This window comes from Solenopsis invicta, chromosome 10 (assembly GCF_016802725.1).
Source record: "Solenopsis invicta isolate M01_SB chromosome 10, UNIL_Sinv_3.0, whole genome shotgun sequence".
NCBI classification, from domain to species: Eukaryota; Metazoa; Arthropoda; class Insecta; order Hymenoptera; family Formicidae; genus Solenopsis; species Solenopsis invicta.
In genome coordinates, this window is record NC_052673.1 from 17,249,054 (window position 1) to 17,274,418 (window position 25,365).

The window sequence follows — 25,365 nt, forward strand, 5'->3', positions numbered from 1 at the left end:
AATTCGACATTTTAATTACAGCCCTCTGATCTCGAATTGCACATCTAATACGAAAATCGTATTCGTCATCATTAAATGGCCAAGAGAACCGCGCGATTACATTTACTAGGTATGAACGAGAAACAAATCTCATGCCGGAAGTTCAACTTTTGCATCACTGTTCCACATAAAAATCGCCCACGAGTAACATTTAAAAAAACAAACAAAAAAAAAAAGAATTATTAAGTCAATCCAATCTAATCGCACAGCTTCGATCCACTCTACGTCCATTCAGGATTACAACATCCAAGCATGAATGAACTCGTTTCACGTCGATCACTCGCGCTTGCTGTTGCATTCCCTCCTCCCCCGCGCAGCTTCTCCTCCCCCTCCCCCACCCCCCGAATCCCTCCCGTCGTACTCTCGTTTCATCTCTTTCTCCTCTTTCTCTCGTTTTCGCTATATGCTGAATAAACAGTTGATTCGCGTACATAAAGACCGCGATTCTTCCCCCTCCTTTTTTTTATACTCGCTCGGCGCACGCTTCCGGTTCTATCGCCGTGCACGAACTCGACGCTTCCACCGGCATTAATTAATCGAATCGTTGTCACTCCGCGATCACCCACATTCGTCCCAGTGTTTTAAAACCGCAGCTGGCCGCGGCGACGCCGGCTCCGTGAATGGACGCACGTTGCGCGGTTTACAGAATCGCATTCCGATGCGTCTTCTACGGATCGTCGTTCCCGATGACAGGCGTCTTCTGTTTTGCCGCAATGCAGCTGGCATGGCGAAAACACGGTCCGGTCGAATCGCCGAGTTTATTCGAACGCTCCGTCACGTCTCGGAACCCGAGAGTACTTAAGCTACTTCAACGCCATTGGAACGTCAATACTTTGCTCTCAATATATCGAGTATTTACGCCGATGTTTTTACGCGAATGCAATGAACGCTAAAAATTCTATCCCGTGCCGTAAACAATGGTTGTGAATGGACTCTGCGCTACTATCATATTAATGACCTTCTTATTGATTTTCTAACAATAAGAAAGACACTTTGATACAAATAAAAATTCCAGTATAATTAAATAGATTTATACTTCACTATAAGAAAAATTCGCAAATGATAGTGAAAGTTTTGCTGAAGTATTTAAACATTTAGCTAGATACAAATTTATAAAAATAATATTTTATTATGGACCATTAAAATAATTGTCTCGTAGAACGTTTAAGCATAATGAGCAATGTTGCAAAAACATTTTTGACGTTTTTGCAACCAGCTTAAGAATCCCACGTAATTATTTTGATGGTCTAACAAAATTATTTTCGGATTTGTGCTCAGCTAAATTTTTAGATACTTTAACAAAACTGTTTTTTCCATACATGTTCAGAGATAGAACTAAACTGTATCAGTTCTATTTCTCAGATAATAAAAAAAGGAGTGCAGTGAACACAACACGTCAGAAAAATCTTCTGAAAGACTCTGAAGACTCTTTTAATTGAGGCATACAATTAATTGGAGCATTTATTATCGATAATTGTGGTTTAAGAGTCGCGACAGATGAGAGAGTGAGTTGAATGTCAAGTGCCAATTAGTTTGCGGTTATGGCTTGATTTTAGGAAATCACTGCTAATTGGTCGGGATTGTGGTGTTTCGCGAAACTTTGTGGCCAAACGAGACAAAAGCCATGACGAAGTCCTTCCTAATATCCAATTCCGTGGGGTTGGAGGCTGGGCAACTTTGTACCTTCAAGAATATTTGATAAAGGGTCCCCCAACAAAAGGAAGATCGTGCGCAGTTTGCCCAAGATCGGCTCTTCGATATAATTAGAGGAATTAAAGCCGCCACCAGTCAATTCCAAATACCGCCAGACATTTTTTTATCAGCGCGGGCCATTAAATTCGCATAACATTAAAACCGCAACTCGCATTTTAAGCGAAATGCCGATGTTCCTTTTAATCAATATAGGGAAGTGTTGTTAACCATTAATTGTATCGATTATTAATAATGTACGCCGGTTTTTTATCAGATCACTAATGTTGCACGGAAGAACAGTAACAATTCGAAAGATAGAGAATAACTTAAAGATTTAAAAATCTGAATTCGTATAAAGTTTTATGGTTAAACAAAAAATACAAGCGATGCTCTTTTAAAGTATTAAATACTTAGAAAAATATACGTTTTGGTAAAAATAATTTAAAAGTGTAATTTTACAAATAACGAAAATAATTATGAATGATTATAATTTTCTTAGTTTAAATGTAAATAGATTAAATTTATTAAAATAATCAAAAACAAGAAGTGAGATCGATCGTAAGGCATTATATTGTGTTGAAACACAGGATTGAAAAATATCAAAAGTAATAAAAGAGAAAACGGCAAAGACATGAATATTATTACATGATTTCAGCATGTTAAAGAATAAAAAAAAAAAACACTAAGAAAACGAAAATTCGAAGGTATTCGAGAAGAGAAAGATATTGGTAAAAATGAACTATGATGGAAGAAAAGAAAGGAGGAACAACAACAATTCCAAAAAGTGAAGATTGGCATTTAGCTATCCAACAAAGAGGATGAAGAAATAATGGAGGAGGAACGTAAAAAAAAAAGAAGACAAAAGAAGCACGAGAAGAAAAAGAAGAGGATCGTCAAAGAGAGGCGCACGAGGATATCGAAAGATTCTCTCTTTGGCGACGAGGACGGCAGCGCGAACGACGCGCGCGACGAGGAAGGGGTGGCGGAAGAGGGTAGCGAAGTGCCGAGGGATAGGGAATCGGCGTTTGGTTGAGGGGGTTGGGCGAGGGTTCGGTCGCCATGGCGACAAGCAGCCCCCGGGACCCTCGCAGCTCGTTGCCGGGGTTGGTCGAAAAGGGTGGCCCAGGGCGTCCGCCGGGCAGGTTAGGCTGGGCACGCAGCCCGAATGTCACTCGGTGCAAGGGAACACAAGGATGTCCTTCGGACGCGATGGGGGAGCAGAGCGAATGCGACGATGAGGGTGGCGGTGTGGCGGCGGCGGCGGCGGCGGCGGCGGCGGCGGTGGCGAGGAAGAGGAAAACGAGGAGGTGGAGGTGACGGCGGCGGGGAGACCGCGGCGGCCCAAGATGGCCGACGACGCGACACCCACCATGTCAATAACACCCTTCTTCAGCGCAAACCAACCCCTTCCCGACCAGCTCCCACTTCCTGCTGCCCTCCTCCCCGCACATCGCCGGCACCCCCTCGTCGTCCTTCATCGCCCGCCCCCATAGCCGACTTTCGTAACCATCGACGTCGAGGACGAAATATCTTGCCACCGTTTCCCCGGCTTCTTGCCTCCGTCGGTAATTAACGCGACCTTCCTGTCGCCGGAAAAGTGTAAAGGGACGCTTGGGGTTTGGGGCGGATGGCTTGGACGGTGTGCGCGCGCGGGGGTGGACCATTGCGAGCGAGAGCGTAATTCCGTTAAGTGTCTTCGTAAACTTCGTTAGCTGCATTTCCCGACATTACCCACCCTACCGCGCTGCCGCGCTGCCGCGCTGCCACGCAACCCCCGACACGTCCCTCTCGCGAAGCGGAATATGAGGTCGCGAACGACAACGAGGACAACGACGACGACGACGACGACGACGACAACGATGACGAGGGTGGTGGAGGTAGTGGCGACGACTACCAGTACCGTATGGTCGGTAATGTTACCGCCGATAGGTTGCGTCGATGGTTTTTCAAAGTTGCGTAATGGACGGGAATCGAGCGGAAATATATTCTATCGCATGCTTCGACACCAGTTATTAAATCTAGCGACATCAAGATACTCATTATAATCGGCCATAGTTATGCAAGAAACCTCCAACTCACAAAATTATAATTTTTGAATTATAATCAGCGGGTAGTCCGTACATTTTTCTACGTTAAACGGAAAAGATCCAAGCCTAAAATGTGCCTAAAATTAATAATAATAAAAAAAAAAAAAAACAGTTTCTACTTACGTTTTTAAATCACATCAAATATTATTTGCATTTTTCTGGAAACGGACTTCATGCGGGTTAAACGTTTCTTGCATAACTATGATCAATCATGAATGTTAACGCCAGGAAAATTCCTTACGTCTCACGTAGAAAATGAAGCGCTCCTCTGAATTAAATTTTCTCTCCAACTTTCTTCACGAGGCAATAAAAAGAGAGATAACGTTACGTTTCTTATACATTTTTTGCTCTCTCGAAAAATATGTCGAAATGTAACTAGCGAGAAGATTCGAGCGCGGCAATGCTCGCGCAAAATCGCGCTAATCAAGAGTAAATGATTCCGTTATTGAATTATATATCAGTTCGATGCACACTCGATCACGTTGAGATGTGCGGGTACGTTGATATTATTTCGAGAGCTCATGAATAATGGACAGTGCGTATATTAGTGTTGCAAATGTAACATTAGTTACATTCAAATCGAAGATAATGATAATCATTAACCGTAATTTACAAATAATATATGAGTTGATTATGCCAAAATGCATAGTAATTTTCACCGGAGCAAATCCGCGTGCGGTCTCGCGATTGCTAACGAACCGAAAACTATAGTCTGCATTGCGATGCGCCGTTAAATTACTTTTACAATCTATTACGCATTCATTGCTAACTGAAGAATAAATAATCGCGTGTTCTTTTCTTCATTTTTATCCTCGTCGATAAATAGACAGAGAAATTTTGCACAAATTTTTTAAGTGTCGAATAAATATATAAGGAAAGAATATATCCCCTGCAAAGTATATTCATTCTTCCTGATTAAAATCAGGTTAAAAGTTAGTTTAAAATTTCGCAAAATATTGACAGTATCTTCAAAAGCGTATAGAATATTTCAACAGCAAAATATGTGTTGATTGCACAAATACATTCGTCACGCTGTTACACGTTAAATTCTTGAGAGTATCCTTTCCGTTCGTGATAAAGAAGCGCGCCGCGGGCAGATGCTAGCAGATCGGGATGCTGTATTAAATATAATAACTGCGGCGGGTCTTCGCGCTTGAACTGCTCGAATTATGTTACATCATATTCGCTTTGTGCTTTTCGAGTATCGCCAACTACAATAGAGGCAGACACCTGGAACGCTCGCGCAACGTTTCGTTTCGTTTCGTGTTCGAGGATACAATGTATCCACTAAACCACGTAAAACTGACGGGAATCTCTCTTTCGATCAACTCGGCAACATTTTCATTAACAAACGCGCCACCGTATCCGTTCGTGTTTTAAATGTAACAGGTGAAATAGGTGAATTTCAAGCGAGCGACATTTTTGGTTGATCGGTAGGAGTATCGGTAGGACGTATGGAGGAAAAAACAATAAAAAAAGAATGCTTTTTTTCTGTTAGACTTACCAACGTCGATCGGCTTATCGTTTTTCTCTTGACATAATTTTTCTGAAACAGAAAAATATATATTATTAAAAATAATGGAAATTCTTAGTGAAAACCGTACTTCTTTGGTGAATCAAATTTTATAATTTTAAATTACTCGGTACGATCAAAAATTGAAATAAAAAGATATACAAAATATATATTTAAAACAATCAAACAGTGCAACACAAGTGTTTCGATCTCGTTATCGAGTCATTCTTGTTACAATTTAAATTTGTACGGCGAAGCTTACACACTTTTTATTTCGATTGTTTTTAATTTTATGAATCCTATAATTTTGACTAAATATACATATATATAAAATAAATACGTTATATATGTTTAATACAGTTATATAATTTTTTTTAAATTGTTTTAATATTATTTTTATTGTTCTCTTATAAACAATTTATTTCGATTTCATTCTTCAAAAAAAAAAAAAAAAAGATTATTTTTCGATCTATCTTATTGTCAGTTAAACTGTCGGTGAGATTTAGGGGCAAAACAAGTGGAGAGGGAGAAATGAAAATTACTACGCGCGAACCAACGCGCGGCCGATGCGAGGAAAAAAGAAATAAAAGCGAAAAAAAATCCCGAGGGCAACACGAGCCGCGCTGAAAAGATCCTCGCTAATAGGCATTATATTTTTCATTCTGTACATTACGAGAGGCAGAGTAGGATTATACGGGGTCTGTCAGCGCGGCCTAATAACTGGTCTAAGGCCCGCCCCGCATCTGATACGGAAAAAGGACCCTTTCCTATACATTGTGCGTATTAAATACTAATCGCAACGCGCGGAAGCGCGATCGTGATATAATGGCATCGAGGTAGGCGATATACGTACGACAGCAGCTTCAAAGGATACCGACGTAAAAAAAAAAATAAATAAAATAAAAATAAAAATACGTTTCATATGCGATCATCTTCGTGAGATTCTTCCGTCATTTTTATTTAACAAAAATAATTTCGTAATACATCCAAAAATAAAACTGTTAAGCATATTCTTCAACTTTAAAAATCCCATCTATCTAGGAACAAAAGAGAATGGAACTGGAAATGCATAATAGCGCCCGGTGTGTTACTGAATTCGCTGCGTATCGTTCTTTCTATAGCTTCGAAAGAGAATAGACATGCCAGGAACGGTATGCGTGTAACTCGCTCTGACTGTAGCATTATTAAAATAGCGCCTTCATATTTGCAATCACCACCGAGGCCATCGGCCATTTTCTGTCGCCGCATGGCGATCCCTTGCCCCAAGTGTGGTCGGCTGCTGCAATTTCCTCCCTTGCTCGCTTCGAACGCGCTCTGCCTCCAAAGGGGTTGCTCAGGCCGATGCTCCTTCAGCAAGGGGTCGCCGCACAGAGGGTTCATCTCTCATGCGAGGTGGGTTGATGGCACGGAATTTCACCTCCGCCGACCGCGGAGAGATATCTCGGGATATTATCCCTCGGGAAGCCGTGTAATGAAACCGTTCCGGCACCCCCGTGGCATTATTCCCTCACCGATATAGCTTACCACCCTCCAAGGATATAGATGCATGATATGGGACACAGCTGCATGCGGTACCGATACGCCCCCTTCTTTATCACGTGTCTCGTCCCTTAGCGGAGGATAAACATAGCAGAGCCCGGCGTCAGCAACGACAGCATCATTAAGAAATCCCCGAGCTCCATTATACGAGCCCTTCACCCTTTTCAGAATCGGCCGGTCGCCATTTTCTACCGATTTCTCGCGAGGGGTGCATAAAATGAATACGGGATAGAATATCGCGCGTTTACAGAGGGCTTTCTCTGACCCAACGAGTTATCGCACGCATAAAAACAGAAAGCTTCTTTTTTTTAGATAACACATAATTGCACGAGGTAATCGCGTATGTAAATTTAAATCCCTTCGAGAAGAAGAAGGTGATGGAAAAACTTTTGAAATACGCTAATAACAATTTTATAGTTGTTAGAACATAACGGAAAATCATTGTTCGACCGGTTTATATTTAACGAAGATAGAGTAGAAGAGAGAAGAGAGAGAGAGAGAGAACGGGCATCGTTATTAGTGAATCCGCGTAATTGCTTTATCCCCTCATGTATCATACCAGCATTTTTCGATTCTTCTCCATATTCACAGGTAACAGATAACGAGATATCGTGTGTCGAAAGATGGTAATTTTTAAAAACGACGGCGCGCCATGCACGAAAAAGTTACGGGATATGTCGCAAACGCGACGAGGAAAATACAATAAATTGCAGTCATCTTCTTCCACCTTCATCAAAATCCCCTCGTCTTTGATTTTCCATGAAAAATAATAGAGAAAAAATTGAGTATACATTTCTGATATTTTTTGCACGTTGGCTAACGATATGAATAGAGGATATTTAGACGTAACATGATAACGGCTCACCACGCGCACGAAAAAGAAATTTTCGTACACGAATGCTTTTCTCTTTGAGCGCGCAGAGCATAGATACTGTCATGTCTTTTTGTGTCTTTTATACGTTAACATACGTTATATGAAAAACTTCTCATTTATGTGCAATTTTTCTGCGATTCACTCGAGTCGCATCTTGCGTTTCGTCTGCGCTTCATTTTCTTTTATCTATTCCGCTCGTATCGTTTTCCTCCGGTACTATCGCTAATAGACGCGCCATATTAATCAATAATTTATGTTTACCCACGTACATATATAATTATCGCGGAAATCGCATATATGATGAAAAGCGCCTATACGTTAAGCTTAACTTCGAAATTCTTTCAAAACATCATCAAAGCCGTCTTTTCCTCCCTCAAAAGCGTTATCGAACTCTTTTGCTTTTCGTTTCTTTCAAACATTTCTTAACATTACTTATGAAGAAATTTTCCAAAATACAGAAATATTGAAATTGGCTCCATTCAAAACATTTTTCCGTTCAGATTCTCTTTGGAAATTTGTTACTCTCGATCGAAAGATAAGATCATTTTTTCTTCATTTTCGTCGTTTATATGCTGGAATAGTGTTATCATTAAATCGAAATTCGACGAATGATGTTTTCGCAGAGAGAGGCGATTCCATGAGATGGAATTTTTCAATATATTCAATATATACACCGCACATTGGCGCATCTCGTTGCATCGTAGTTCTTATGGGCACGATAATTTCGTAATCTTACTTCTGAATCTGACCGCGGAAGCTACCCACGGAAGCGGCGCGGCGCGGCGGCACGTTTCTTCAGATCGTTGACTTTGTCCATTCAACGAAACCTACCTACGCCCCGTAGCAATAGCACCGCGCGCGTACAGAAGCGGGACCGGGTTTCTCGAGGACCTCGTACGAGAGAGCAATTTCCGATTCGCCGTACAATAATATGACGGAAATGTCAGTCAATTAATAAGCATAACGAACCTGACTAATTTCCGCCTTTGTTCCGCTGCGCGACCCTGGATGGATGAATGAGTGGCCATTATGCGCCTGTATATGTGCAGCCTTTATGATTGGTCAGATCCGTATCACGACAGCCGGTTCCGCTTTTACCGGGCCGAGCCGCGGCCGACGCGACGAAACTTCGTGAACCTTTTTAACCGCGTGCACGTGCCGACGGGATATCGTTTTCGTTCCGTTCTTGGTTCTGCATCGCCTTCCCCCAACCTTCTCTCGTACGTCAACTCGCTTTTTTTTTCTTACGCCTGCATCTTTCGTCATGCCGCGGTCCTGCGACCGGCGCAATGGCGAGCAGAAAGAATGAAAGAGAGACTCGCGACAACGCGGCAATCCAACATCATCGTCGCATCAACAGATATTTTATAAACACGTGTGCGTGTGCATATGTATGTTTAATTTAGTTAATTAGAGTAAGAATTATCTATTAAATTGCTCCTAAGCATCTATTAATTTGATAACAAACCAAGAAATATAATTCTATAAATTAAAGACATGATTCTGAGACGATGTCTTTAAACGAGTTCGAGTGAAACGACTGACTGACTGACACCGAGTGTAACTGAAAAATTTTATAATCGTGAAATATCATCCTGTCGAAATATTCGAGAATGGAAAAAAAACGTAGTTCCGAAATCAGTATTTCATGCGAATACGAGAATCGCGTTTTTATATTCATGGAAATATTCAAACACGCTAGGTGAGAAACCAATGGTTATGCGCCGAACGCTCGTCGTTACGCCTTCTGTGTGCTTTCATTGTACGATTGGAAAATATTTGCGTACATTTTCGAGCACAATTACGCATTTTTTTGACCGCATCTTTTCTCGCACATTTTTAGCGATTTTAAAATTTCACATAATTTTATCATCACACATACATATATAAATAAATAAATATATACGTATATTTACAATTAAAAAAAACAGTAAAACAATTAAAAAACATTACACGTAAAATTAACTTTTTTTTTAATAAAACTCAGAACGTTCCACTTTAGAAATCACAAATATTCCTTAAGTGACGAATAAGTAAACTTAGTTTAGCCTATTATGAAAACAATATAATAGTAGTTATTGGAATCCATTTCGTGCATAGACCGCGGGCAAAGATTAAATAATAAACGTTAATCGGTTTTATGGAAGCGTTTCGTTTCGCACATCGGAGAAATATTATTTTTATTATTTTCAACGATAACAATCGCCGCTGTTGAACCGAGTAGAAATCACTTTTCGGTTTCGGCCGATTACTTGAAAACTTTTCCAAGGGACTGCGAGTAATGGTGGCGGAAGGGGTTGGAGATTTCGCTGAAGGATCATCGCGCTTTAAGCGTTTTCATTTCGTGGCGTTTCTCCGGACGCGAAGGGTCGCAGGAAAAAAAAAAGGCAGAAGGGGAAAGGTTCGCGATGGCGTCGTGGGATTCGTTGCTGATTGGACGATGGCAAGGGTACGCATTTTTAGCCACCCTTCGGATCTGCCCTCATTGTCATTTTAATTTCGATCCCCTCGGGGGCCAACGGGAGGATGGGGCGTAACAGGGGGAACGCTATAGGAGCTACGCACCCTTGGCAAGATTGGCTCGACGACGCAGAAACTGGTTACAACGGAAATACGGTAAGATTATACCGGGTGACCTAAAATAGAGTTAATAAAAGAAATTTTGCAGAGTTAAAAAAACTCACTCGAAACTTATATTCACCTATTTATATCCAATTTAGTTTTTTCGTGTAAAAAAACAAATGGACAATGTTGCTTTGATTATATTTCAAGATATTATGTGACTTTATAAATAACATCAATACATATAAGTAAATATTGTGTGTTTATTCTTAACTCTATAATTAAAAAAAATATATCAATTTAAATAAAAACCATCTCACCCTTAAGAGTTACTCTTTTCTAATTTTCTTAGCGTAACTATATATTTAACTTCTATAACTTCGTGTCTCGTTAACTAACGTCCGGATATATCCATAGCCGATAGCTACCGCGAGCGATCGAATATCGGTGTCGATCAAACAGCGGACGACAGGTCGTCTTGAAAACGAGAGAGGAAGAGAAAGAGAGATCCCGATAGGAGCAGAAATGGATTAAAAAAGAGGAAGACAGGCAGCCAGCGGGAAAGAGAGAATAAGGTAACAAAAAAATGTCGGAGAAGTAGGAAGAGGGTGGTTAAAGGGTGGCAAGCGGCAGCGGAGGGAGGGGGAGGATGGGTGCCTTTCATCCTCTTCCTCTTCCTCCTCTACCTCCGCCTCCTCTCACCGAGGTTTTCCGCAGGAAGAGCACAACCCCCGGCTGCGTGTGACAGCCATTTTAATTCCGAGCCCCGAGGGGGCCCCTGATTTTCATTCCCCATGATGGAACATCACCCGCCTGCCCGTCCCTGGCCCCCTGCCGCTGCCTCATCCCTCTTCCATCTCTTCCCTCTTCCTCCTCCTCCTCCTCCTCCTCCTCCTATGCGGCGAAAAAGCTTTCAGACCGCATCCGCGAGCATGAGGGAGCTCGGATGAGCACCATGCTCGGCGTCGCGTCGGCTATCTTGGCTGTCGCATAGCGAATCAAATAAAAGCTCTGGCTGTGGGGTTGCAGGGATGAACCGCCGTCGTTTAATTTCGGGAATAAGAACTCTGCCGGAGCGTTCGAGGGCTGCTCACTTCCCGCAGGCACCATTATCGACTGGCCGATGAAATCTAGCTGATGCCGGCTGCTCCTCCATCTTCCTGTTAGGTGCAAGAAAGGGAAACGAAGGAATTCGCGAAATATGTCGAAAGAGCTTCGACACGATAGCCCGTTCAATGTGTCTTGATAATTCTAGTACGCGCGTACATAAAAAAAAATATTTTTATAACAACTCCAATAAATATGTTATAAATATTTTGCTACTTCTATTATTTTTGGATTGCACGTGACTAAAAGTAACATGATAGAATTTAAATTCTCTTTGAATTAAAAAAGAAAAAATTAAATAAAAGTTTGTATGCGCGAACGAGCAGGCGTATATCTGTATCTGAATCTCCATTTATTATGTTAGTTACTGTTTTCTAGAGCTACCATTCATTTTTCGACATTTAAATCCTGTGAACGATGGAAGGTGTCTCTCCTTTTTCTCCATCACAAGCTGAGCTAATATTCCGGCGGAGATAGACGCACGCGAAAATTGCGTCTTTCTTCGCGCAGACAGGTGCCTTTTCCGCGGCGCGGAACGACGACGGCCGCGCGATATCTTGCTGCAGCATCTCGTACACCGTCTTTTTTCCTTATTATCCTCCGTCCAACCCCGCGGCACCAGCACCGTCGTCGTCGTCGTCGTCGTCGTCGTCGTCGTTCGCCCCCATCCTCGCCGCCCTGTTCGCTGACTCACCGGGGGCGTCTAATAATGTCGCCAGCCAGCCGTTCCATCCCCGGCTCAACTATCTATCCCTCCCTGTCACCTCCGCGCACCCCACATCACTGGATGTGCGGCTGTGGAAGGCGGCCGGGGCGTTGGGGGTGGCGGCGGGCCGCGCCATATCTGCCGCCGACAAAATGAGCCTCGCTTAGCCGGCCACCCCCGCGTGCACCCCCGTACGCCATCCCGCCGCCAACCCCTCCGGCCGTGGGTGAAGCAGCGAGAAAACGATTCGCGCCACCGGCTAGATATCTCAGCGACCAAGTTTTGCGCGGGGAACATTGTCCCGGCTGTACTATTGTCTCGTCTGGAGAACGAAATGGCAGTATTGGAGCTTCTGATCGTTTTCTCCGATAATTCTCCACAAATCAAAGTAATTTTTATATCTCTATTTATTTTTACTCGGCTTTTACTCCTTCTTCCACGTTTCGTCTCTGCTCCCTCCTTAATCATTCGAATGAATAATTCAGATAAAAAATTATCCTTAATGAGACGAAACAATCGGAGAATGCAGTTAAAGGAGAGAGGGGAGAGAGAGAGAGAGTCATTTCTCCGGCGTCGTAAACCGTAAAATTGAAATCTTTTCAAAAGTTCAGAATTACGGTTGACTTGAAAGAAATCATTTTATTGCCAAACCTATCGAGTTTCGCGATCGAGCAAATAGATTTTTTGAGCGATAGGAGACGCGGCTTAGATTCGGGGAGGATTATTTGAAAATCGAAACTGGGTTATTGAAACTTCGTTTCGCCGCTCGCAGATCCGCCAGTAAAACGATACCCTTTTCCATAGATACATTCAATTGAATATCGAAATACGTTACAACAGAAATACGCAACATAGAAATAGATTATATTCCTGGTTAGAGATTGTTACGATATCTCTCTTTTACGCATTACTTTTTCAACCTTTTTAAATTAATTACGTTTGAATGTTACTTGATAAATTTCATTTATTGCGCGCTTACGTTTTACAAGGTGCATCGCGAGTAACAATAACAGTTTTAACCATGGTTTAAAAATGACATTTTCCAGGACGATCGGTACGCGAGATTGTAGCATCCAATTGTGGCTTTGTATCAGCGCGACGCGATGTAACGCAGAATGTGAAATTAATTAATTTCATAATTCATAAGCAATTGTATGCAATAATGCATAAGGTTGACGTAATGTGCCGTAGCCGTAACGTTGCAATCTCGAAATGGCATAATTACACGCGCGATAATTTTATTATTTGTAATTACGAATGCACTGACGTTCCGTGCTTCAATTAAAAAGCTCCATTAAAAGCACAAATCGCTGATGTCGTCACTGTAAAGGAGATACAGAAAGAAAATAGAAACAAAACATTCTCTGTATAATTGCGAGAGATGTACATAATGCAATGTTCAATTTTAAAAATACGCTGCTCAAGCGAGATGCTTGAATTTCTGATTTTCGCGAGTCGGTCCAACGCAACGTATAATATTAGCCTAAACTTTTTTCCCATACTGTATTTTGACTTCCGAATCGTTGCTTCTCGCCCTGCAAAATGCACGACCGGCCGTCGAACGCAACTATCAAGTAGCAATATCCTGAAGCAGACACGTGCAACCGCGAACAAAGCATTCCGATTTCAGAGAGATAGTGATCAAAGTAACTTCGGTTCGTGGCCCGCGGAGCAGATCTCACGCTGTGAATGCAATTTATTGTTTCTCACTCGGAAACGCGGGCGCAATCGGCAGCCATCGAACGACTTGTAATCGCCGATGATCAAGTAGCAATTAGAGTACGAATTTTGTCCGTTCGGAAAATGGAGGCCACGGGGAGTCTCCCCGAATGAATCACTCTGTGGCCCGCTTGACTTTATGACGCGCGGAATGCCGTGTGCAAATATGGCGCCGTCGAACGGTTAAGTCCGCGCGATGGATCATCGCGCTGAAAATTTGATCAAGTGTCTGTGTATCGAAGATGCACGATTGGTTGGCGTGTATTCCGAGATCGGTGTGACTTGAGTTTCGAAAAGATCGGTTCTAAGCAGCATCGAATACCAATCCGTAATACCGTAATACAAACGTTTAACATTAATTCTTTCTACGTGTTCTTTTTTTACCTGCTAATCGCGTATTGATTGATAATATATGAGTTGTGTTATGGATTCTCCGCAAGGCTCGGTCAAAGTATATCAATACTTTATAGGATATTGCATTCTCGAAATATGCAATTTACTTTGTACAAATTCTTCTCAATATTGTGAAAGTTATTTCTCTATAATTTACAAATGTTTTTCACACTGTTATTTTTTCAAAATCGAACAATAAATCGTACCGATAGCGTACATTGCATAAAAATTCATCTAATACGCTTGTGTCTAAAGTCCCTAAGAATTATTTATTTAACACAATTCCTATTCCATTTATTTCAATTACATAATTAATTTTGGTACCAGTTCAGGGAAAGATGTTTGAAATTACCACCACAACCATTGAAGCATAGCGCAAAAGCGGAAACATGACACAACCAACGTGCGAATGTTCAATATCTGCGAACGAAAGTGTAGTTGGCTGGGCGCGAGTTAGACAGGGAGTCTCTCAGATTGGATCACTCGGTAGATTATTTGGCTTTATGGTGCGGGGAATATACTATGCCAATATGACGTAGAGGGCTTGTTCACAGCGAGGGTGGTGGTAGCCATGGTAACGGCGGCACCCGCGAGTGTCGGCTCCAACGCCACCAGAATCCCTCATCTCCCTCCTTGCCCAGCCACCCTCTGTGCCGCCACCCCTCTTCCTCCCGCCGCCCGATAGCCCTCTAACCCTCCCTCCGCCGGCAAAGCCGCCCCTCGCCCACCCTCGTGCCAGCGTCAGCACCCTTCGCTCGTCTCCCTCCGCCCCGCTTTCTACCCTCTTCGAGGGTGAAAACCACCCCTAAAACCGTCCTGTTACAGATATACACACATATATGTATATGTATATATATACATATATATATATACATACGCGCATATGTATATGATATACGCTCATATATATATATATAAAGAGAAGAGGTGTATGTATATATTTTCTCTTCTATATATATATATATATATATATATATATATATATATATATATATGCATGTATGTATGTATATATACACGTACACATGCACTCACAACGCTTCTATGCACCCATACACGCGCGTACATATAGGCAAGCAGAGTATCTACCGCCTCCACGATCAATATGGTGGACAGACGCACCGACACCCTCCAGGGGAAGGCCAACTCGATTTACGAAATTTCGTCCTTCCCTCGATTCTGCCCCAGCTCTTTTTTTTTCCAACAGACGCGGCGCCGCCGCGGAGAATGGCGTCGCGACGGCTCGACTCGACTCGACTCGATTTCGGGGGAATGGAGCCCAACACACAACAGAGAGACGTATTAATTGCGAATTTTTTTCCTGCGATGGCGTACACTCGTGAGCCCCAATCATTCGAAAGGGCGGCGTAAGTCGAGAACAATAGTGACGTTCTGCCCTCTTGCCTTTCGCGAATTTCTTTTCTCGTACACTCTGTGCGAGAAAGATCGAAAAGTTGGCTGTTGGATTGGTCGCGAGAGCATAGAAAAACGGAACTACGAGCAGATCGAAATAAAAATTTGTATCAAGAACGATATTTCGAACTATCGTATTAAGTCGATCGTTACTCGCGCGATGTGAACGGACGATTGATGGAAGCTGGAAGAGAGATAAACGTATCGGCGTATGAAAACGGACAGATCGCGATTGATGGGATCTAAAGAACCCCCGGGGTACTTTTGCGAAGCGTTTAGTTATATTCGCTTCCTCTTTTTCCGCGGGAGTAACTACTCAATAAAAACAAACCGGCAACCGGCCGTCCGCCGATCGCTCCGGGCCGATCGGCGGGATGCCGGTTGCGTCGAATTGATGTCATCGCGCACAAACGGAATTACGAGTTTACTTGTTACTTGCAATCTTTTCGAAAAGCGTTGACGCTGTTTGTTATGATGCGCAACGTTTCTATGTCGGTCGTTTCGCGAATGGCAACCTTACACAACCGATTCCACATCCATTCGTTGCTGCCCTGCCGTTGGACGCAGCCCGGTAAACGATCAATCTTACGATGTCATATACAGTGATGGAAACATCACAAGAAGCAATATAGATAAAAATTTCGAATATAAATAGAAAAATTCTAGATCCTTTGAGGAAGAGAAAAATTAATACTAGTAAAAAAAATAATAAAAAAATGACCGCAACAATTTACCGCAAATGTAATCCAATATTTTTAGCATTTATAAAATACTTGGAATTATATAATAAAAATATTCGCACAGAGGCATGTACATGTATAGTCTAATCTAAAGTGGAGCTCAGGTTAAAAGGATTGAAAGAATATATACTAATTGCAAAATATATATTAATTGCGAAATATCTCTGCACACAATAATCTCGTAGAAGCATTAAAAATTAATTTCGGAATTTAATACAGTCTCATTCAGCGTACGCGTAAACTTAACAAATTGATTTCAAATAGCTTCGCACGAAACAGAAACTGGATCGCACTGGGTTATTCCCGGCAGCCGCGAGAATTATTGTCCCGGGTTAATTACCGTGGGAACATTACGCGGTACGCGGAAGTTAATAAAAACTTTCGGAGCGCGAATATAAACGCAGGTTGCCACGCGAAAGTATGACGCGTAAATACATTACAATTTTCCGCGTTTCGCATCCAATTTATTTATTATTGACCGGTGCCGGTATTAATGTCCGCGTTATGTTTATTCATCAGTAAATTATCGGGCGAGCGTCCAATTTATTTTTCGTGCAATATATCTCCCTCTGCAATATATCCTTATTTAATCACCGCAACTCATATCTCTGCTCAATAAAACATCGAGTCATTGAAAAAATATCCTTTCAACGTTTCATGATCGTTCGTATTTGTTGGTCACTTAATGCTGTAATCCAATATTGATCTATGAAATATTTATAGATCACGATTCGCTCGAATAACAGTCGCATAAAATTAATATACAATGAGCTTTCTCATCGCAATCTTAATATTGGATGAACATCTAGAAGGGGCTGCTTTCGCATTTAGGGCTGCGACGACGCTAAATATGCACGACGCTAAATAAATGTGAACGTTTTAAAGATCTCGGTGTTGAAAAATATAGACGACCGCGCGGAAAAGCCATTATTAACGACGCGCTTAAATTATCTCGGGGAAGAGTTCAGGTGTGCAAACAAGCCCGCGGCTAAAGTTGCCAAAAGCTTGGGCGCAGCATTGCAGGATTTAATCCTTCGCCCGTCGGCGATTTCGTTGATTTTCAAAACGCGAAACGACACGTCGCCCCTCGGGGCGAGGCACGCCCATGAGAAGTAAGATGGATCTGTCGATACATCGCCTGAAAGCGCACAGCTTTCGATTTTCAGTTACGGCGATTGCGTTTTTAAACGTCGGCCCGGCTGACAGTATTTGCGTCGCCGTGAGCGAGAAGAATTTTATTTGCGCTACCATTTCCATCCTCTTCTCTGCTTCAAAATAGAAACCACCGCGGAGATGTATCGGCGATACAAAAGTGAGCGATTTAACGCGTGTCCGATTTTAAAAATAAAAAGGGAACGCGCTTCATTCTCCGTTGTTAGAAAAACGTTGTTCGCCGAACAGGATCTGGCCGTGGCACGTAAGAACGCAAGAGTGGCATGTGGATTCACGGCGGAGGTGGATTATACGCGATGCGAAATAACACGAGTCAAATATGGGCGCATCATCGATACATTTAACGAAAAAACTGCTAAAATTAAAAGCGCACGCTCCACGAGAGCGGATTTCCTTTGCGAAACGAAGTCAGGCGAGGGGGTGACAGTTGGCCTTTTGAAATTCGCATTGTTCATCAACGGCGGCGAGAGGGCAAGCATTTCGTCGGCTTCTCCGGTTTCAATCGTCTAACCGCTTTCAACGCACATTTCGCCCCCGCACTCCCGGCGCGGCAATAAAACTCATAAAAACATATGAAAAATAGATCTTTAGGAGGGATCGGTATACAGACCGACCGATTCTTTCGGAGACGCTGTGAATAATATCGATACTACACTATTAATCCTTAAGCGACTAATTAAAGTAACAACAGAGAAATTAAAGAATGTTTGCTCATATGTTTCTTTATAGATTACAAATTACGAAAAATTCATTTCAATTATAAAAAAATTTTGTTTAAAGAACGCACTTTAGATTGTATTTTAGATTAGAAATATAGTTTTTGAAGTAGTATGCAAAAACTATTGTTTCTTTTTTTCACCACATAGGTGAAATATTAAATGTCGATCGCACACAATTAAAAACAGAGAACCCGCCACAACACTCGCCGACAAATTATACCGCTATCATGGTAACGATTATCGTCCGGTAATTGACTGTTTCACGCACGCGGAATGAATTATTATCCGGCGGTGAAGCATACCACATTGCCATATTTATATTCCGACCGCGAAAGCTGTACAATTAATAGGGGCTATTAAAATTCAATCACGCATGGCGAGACAGAATGAATAAAACACGTTGTAAGCACTAACGCTCCCGCGGCCAGGAAGCCAGAACCTGCCTGGGCGCGTATGTACATCGCACCTTCCTCCGGCTCATGACGATATCATTATGCAGTTTGCAATTAGACAAGGATTATATTAATCGGTCACGGAAGAGTGGAGAGGAGAGGGGGAGGGGAGGGGAGGGGAGGGGGGAGGGGGAGAAGGGACAGGTCGTTCACCGACCGGACATCGCGCGGTCCCGTGGTTAAGCTTAAGCTCGCCGGTCCCCTCATCGATATTTCACGGAGTAACGATTTGTTTAAAATGACCGGCGCATTGATTACCGCCATGCTCACCCACACTTTCGCCCGTTTATAATTAATTCTTACGAACTGCGCGGCGACAACTGCGTTGTCGTATTTAAATTATAAACCGCCGGCCGGCGTCGCGCAGTTAATCGCCAGCATTAAAATTCAATTGAGTGTGGGAAGGGACGAAGTTAATGGGACGCCCTGTATGGCGTGCAACGTGCACGCGCACGTACACACGCGCGTACACGCGTACACAGGCATAATCGGACGCCCTCGCACGTAACGAGAGAGCCTCTAGGAAACATAAGGGATCTGATAGGCTTCATAGAGTGCCGCGAGGCTTTGATTGGTCAGCCGGCACGTGCACGCGCGCGTAAAGCAGTATGTACGGCTGGTTGCATTGCTAATTCTCCCAGCTTTGGGTTTATCTATCCTATACTCACTCTCTCTCTCTCTCTCTCTCTCTCTCTCTCTCTCTCTCTCTCTGTCTCTCTTCATCTCGCCCAACACGGAGTCCATCTCAATCCATGGTCTGCGTCCATCTGGGGTAAATTCGGCCATAGCCTCGTCGCGTTAAACCCATTACACGCACTCGTTGCGACGGAACGCGCGCGCGCGTCACGTAATTAATTCCGCCAGTAATTTGCGCCCCGTAACGTTTGTACGTAAGTCTATAAATGTTAATCGCTTCGAAAAGTCACGGAATTATCACAGCAACGTGCAATGTCGATGATACAGATTTTTTTTTAATCCGATTTTACTTTCGGGAGAAATTCTCGAATTCTCGATCGGACAATCTCGGAACAATCTAATTACGAAAGATTGTCAATGCATCGACGAAACTTGAAGTTTCAAAATTTGAATTTTACGATTAAGCTAGTGCTTCATTTCCTCAATTTTTGACATTTTTCATAAATTATTCTCTCCGGTTGTAATTTTTATTTTATCTTCATAAATCTAAATTAATCACCATATAACGAAAAGTATAAAGGCTTCGAAGTATCTACAGCTCTTTTGACGTATTTCGATGATCCATTTCCTTTGTCGCGATTCATTCGCGCCCGGCAGTATAATTGCCATTGTGCCCACGTCGAACAATTTTTATCCACTTTTTCGTTATTCACTAACAGTCTGTTTGCGCTAACCATCGTAGCATATAACGCGCGGCCTTATTATCGCGATGGCACAAGAACGGCCGCTTGTTTTCCTCGCTCCCTCAAGGAAAAGAAAGAATGAGAAGAAAGGATGGAGAGAAAGGAGCAGCGAAAGAAACGCCCGGCTTGTTAGCAGTAACTTGTTAGGCATGTGCCATTCCACTAGAAACTAGGAGAAGATTCCTCGTATCTTCTCCTTTTTTTTCAGCACGCCTGAAGCGCGGGAGTCGCATGAAAAAAAGATCTCTTATGTTTGGTTTACTCTCGTTAAAAGAAAAAGAAGATATTTCACAGAATAAGAAATTCGAAATTGATGGAGAAAAATGTCACAAGAGAGGAATTTTTATTTGAGTGATATCTCTTTCGAATATTGGCGATATTATCGTTTTGAATTGGTTAATCCAATGAGTTAAATAAAACATGTTTATCAAACAAAATGTGTTAAATGAAAAGTGTCCCTGCGTTAATCAAATCCATTTTTTCAAATAAATTTCTTATGCGTTAATTTTAAAACTCTCAAGAGTAATGTGATTCACTAAGAAGGAGGAGAAAGAGAAGGAAAAGAGGGTCTGGAAAAATAATTATGATTCACCAATTAGTTAGGCTTGTGACAATTAGTGCTAAATTATTCGTAATTAGAGAGAATATGTCAGAATATAAAATGTAATCCTTATAAAATTATTTCGCTATTAAATGGCATGAATAATATGCACAACGCAAAGCATATGAATTTCGATAGCTATTAGAATCCGCATTAATTATAATATATCCCGAATAGTGAATGTATACCACCGGGATGGCGGTACATTATGTACTTTTGATAGCGTCTGTACGCCACTTACGTGGTGGGTATGGACACCGCCAGCATACAGACCCCCTACGAGGCTGACGATCAGGGTAAATATGGCCACTGTAATGGCGCCCGAGCGACATTTCACTCTTGAATGCGTTAAACACGCTGCTGTTGGATATCCTTTTTCATTTCAGGTCAAGAACAGGAAAATCCCTGAATAGCTCTTTAGAGACTTAATGACTGATTTCACGTACATTATACGCAAAAAATCCACAGACGATGAGAATAAATATTCCCCATAAAGATAATCCATTTCTGAAGGACTCTGTGCATATGCGTACAATAACAATATTATATAAAAAAAATATTAAAATTTCTTTCCCATTGGTGACTGATTATTTTAATACTCTCGCGTCGAAATCAATGGAAGCAAATTTCAGTTCTTCACGGTGAAAATGCATGCAATATAAGCGCAAGCGTGACGAGCGGTCGACAGTTTAAATACAATTTGTTGACAGATAAATCTGGCAACTGGGCTTTTGCAAATAACCATTGCATGCGATTTATTTTCATTGTTAACACCGCGGTGCGAACTGTTTTCATTTTCACGATCGACAATCCAACTATTTTCCCCCAATTGCAAATAGTAATCCTTAAAATATCAAAGATAATTCATAATTGTAAAATTGTATATATATAAGTCTGGAAAATATTTTACATATTTTTCCATCTTTCTTCGTATATAAACAGCAATAAATGATTAATGTTAGTATCAAATAATAATAGTCTAGACAGTGGTAAAAATTGTTTACACATTATTAATATTTCATTGCGAATTATACTGCTGAATAATATAAAAACCGGTTCTTTACATATAGTAGTAAAATAATTGATGTAATGAGAGTGAACCTGAGTCGGCACACTCATCGTTATGTTTGCATACTTCAGACTTAGACTCAGACTCTGACGAGAAGTAGGCTCGCCTCTCGATGTCCAACCATCGACGGATGCTTCGACAAACCGCGCGTCCATCCAATTAGAAACAAGCTCTGGCTTGAACAACATCCAGGATCTCGAGATCGATTTTGGCGTCCGCTTGTGTCCACGTCGTCGCTAAGAGGAACCAGTACCGGTAACCTGTCTCGGTAGTTTCTCGAAGAGCGAAGGGTGCATCCGGAGAAATCGAAAACCCTCTCCGGAGAAGTAAGAGAGCGAGAATGGGAGAGAGAATCGGGAAGATAGATGAAAAGGTCCTGCAAAATCCAGCCAAGATCCTCCTCCCTCCCCTCCTCACGTTCTCCTTACCGTGGAAACGAAAACCTCCGCAGCGGACAAAGAACAAAAGAGGGAACGAGGCTCGGGCGAGCTTCTCTCATAAAGGCACAAAAGTACATCTTCGAGCTTGGAGAGGCCGCCGACGGGGAAGATAGAGAAAGAGCGAGACAGAGACAAGGGGGAAGGAGGATGAGAGAACAGGGTCTTCTATCCTGCCACTCGCGGATATCTATTCGGTAAACAGACAGACAGATGGACAGACAATGATGCTCATCGCTCGATGGACAAAAGCGTCTATTGCGTAAACACTCGAACAGGACCTGACCCGAAGGCTGCTTCGCGTACGAGATTGGGGCTACGGGGTGAGAAGGGGCGAAACGTGAAATTCGTGAGGTATACTTTGCTCCAGATCACCAGGGATAAACCGAACCGCGAGAGAGCGTTCCTCTTACCGACTTCTTTATTCCGGCGTATTGTCAACGGCGAAGAGATCTCACGACGGCGATAAGATTTACGTGAATCGGAAATTCAATCGTAGAAAAGTAGCGAGAAACGTTCCGAAATCAGAAGGGGCCACCCGGTTCGCTTGTTTCTCTTAGGATCTGATTTCGATCGAACTGATTTCGATCTCTATACGGACGCACATTTTTCACAAGTTTTAGAGAGTTGTGGCATTTTTCCAAACAAAATATATTCATCGTTTTCGGACAAAACGAAATAATATATATTGTAAATATCCCATATTTGTAGATGTTTATAAAAAGATCTGAGCTTCTCATAAATTGTAATAATACAATCATAAATTATATTTGTTAAAATTTTTAATTTAATAGAATTTTAAAAATGTACTTATGAATTCTACGCGGAAAGAACAATTTTATTGTAGTATCTAAAAATTTAATTAGATACAGATCAGCAAATAATTTTATGTTGGACTGTCAAAATAATTATGTAAGAGGTTCAAGCATGATGATACTGATAACAAAAGATTTCGACAATCTAGTCTAGCAATCAAATTTAAACGTCCAATAAAAATTTTTTAATGGTTCAACATAATTATTTTCAGATCTGTATTTCAGCAAAATTATCCTTCTCATGTACATAAATATTGTCTCTAAATTTTAATTTTTCAAACGATAACGAAAAACATCGCAGATTTGCTTAAATTCAAAACTCGAGGTTTTTTTTCAGAGACAGAACATTGACAAATACGACGAGCGCGACATGTTTTGATGACCTTTCCGAGCGATCGAACGTACCTGAATTATTTCCTTTCCAGGACACGCGGAGCTTAACATTTTCACATTACGATTTTACGAATCACTCGCATAGCCTAGTCTCTCTATATCTCCCTCCAGCGCGTATATTTAATTAAAGGAATTAGAAGCGATATTATACGGCGGCTCGGTCGCCGGATTTACGCCGTCTCCCTTCTGTCATGCGTATGTACGTGGTAGGATCCGCGTGTATCTATCTATCCCATGAGACTTTTTGCTCGCCCAGATTTCCCATCGAGATCATAGGCCACGACTACTTCCCGAGGCGGCTCCCGCGGGAAAATATAAGTCGGCGAAATGAATTCGCGCGGGACTTTTCCCGCGGGAGCAAATTGAGAGTTGTGCAATGCGAGTTGCGCACGAAACGGCGCGTTGAATATTACTGCATGTGAAATTCTCTCTCATCCAAATGTGATAATTTTGACTATGAATACGTATTCGACTTTCCAACTATCAATCAGTAATCTTTGATTCTCATTTCATGATTCTTCTCTAAATCCTTGGCTCTGACTTGGGTATTGCAAATTACAGCTTTTAAAATACATCAAGTCATAGAAAGTAATACAAATAAGCGATTAATCAGACTATTTAAAATCTGAAAAAAAGAAGGTAATTTTATTCTCTTTCTCTCATACATTTAAGCAATCTCGAAAAGTTGCTTGAAAAATTTGTCACATTAAAAAAAAAAAAATTATTTTGTCTTCAAAATAAAATCAACGAAGGATAATCTATAATTGCATAACTTTTAATTAATATAATTTCGTAAATTATAGTACAAAATTTGAAATATTACATTCAATTATAATTTCAAATTTTTCAAATTTTTACGCAGAGATAAAAACTAAGTTCATTCACATACATTTTGCTATTTCTTCTCTGATTTTTATACTTTGCCATACAAGTATGGGTAAATATTTTGTGTATTCACGTTTTTCGTTATTATAAAAAAAATATATTAAGCTACATTATATAAAGACTTTATCTTTACAAAACTGTTCTCGTTGATTCAGCTCGATCCTTTATTAGTATTCTTTAAGCTCAAAGTTTCTCTTGACGATATTCTTTCAAAATATTCAGATGAGGAGAATCTCGATTGATCTCCCCGTCTGCGTTCATTTACACGGCCTAACGAGTTCAAAGCCAGCGCCGACTTCTTAATGACTCGACTTTTCTCGCATATTTCACGTTTTGCACGGCGCGTGTATAAGCGGCGCGTGCGCGGGAGGCCTCGTTATCTCAAGAAGATCCTTTATCCCGGATTACAAACGACAAAGGAATAAATTGTTTTCGAGAAATCTGCCGGGCACAGGCAGATCGGAGCTAATAGCGCTTTCTACTCTGTCGACTCTTCCTTGTTCCTCCTTTCGTCTTTCTCGGAAGGGTAGCGCGAGCTAGTAGTACCCTCCGTTAGAGATAACTCACCCTCTTCTCCGAGAACTACTCTCCTTCCCTCCACTTCTCTCTCTTTCTCTCCTTTTCTTCATTTTTATCCATCCTTCTGTGTCTCTGTCTTTGTTTCTTTTCTTTGGAAAACAGAAGCGAATAAGAGACCATAGTGAAGCGGCAAGAGCAAGTGTGCAAGAAGGAGAGAAGAGAACTGCATAAAAGGTGAGGAGAAAGAGAGAGAGAAAGAATCGAAGTGCAATGAATCGTGCATACATATCCGTGGTGCACGCGGATTCTCTCTCGCGAACGCGTGTCTGTCGACACGCACGTGTACATACATTGACGGAAGCGTACAGAAGCTTCGTCTCTTCAGAACGGTGAGAGACGTGGAGCGAAGAAGAGAGATAAAGAGAGAGAGAGAGAGAGAAAGAGAGATAAAGGACAGGAGATAGGAAGAGAGATAGAGACAGAAACAGAGAAAGGGCGAAAGAGAGCGAGAGAGAAGAGAGAGAGAGAGAGAGAGAGAG

The 25,365-nt window shown here is 41.7% G+C and overlaps 1 protein-coding gene across 4 annotated transcripts in view; it reads right to left on the minus strand.

Moving 5' to 3' along the window:
* The window catches only part of LOC105197770 (Fanconi anemia group J protein), a 48,511-nt gene that overhangs the window by 4,926 nt on the left and 18,220 nt on the right, over positions 1 to 25,365 (minus strand). For all 4 annotated transcript variants that reach the window (XR_005575639.1, XM_011164305.3, XM_039454082.1 and 1 more), the window contains one exon: positions 5,323 to 5,364. Coding sequence is in view for 3 of the 4 variants with exons in the window: in XM_011164305.3 (XP_011162607.1) it covers positions 5,323 to 5,364 (42 nt within the window). In the remaining variant the exon portion in view is untranslated. The remainder of the gene's footprint in view (positions 1 to 5,322; positions 5,365 to 25,365) is intronic.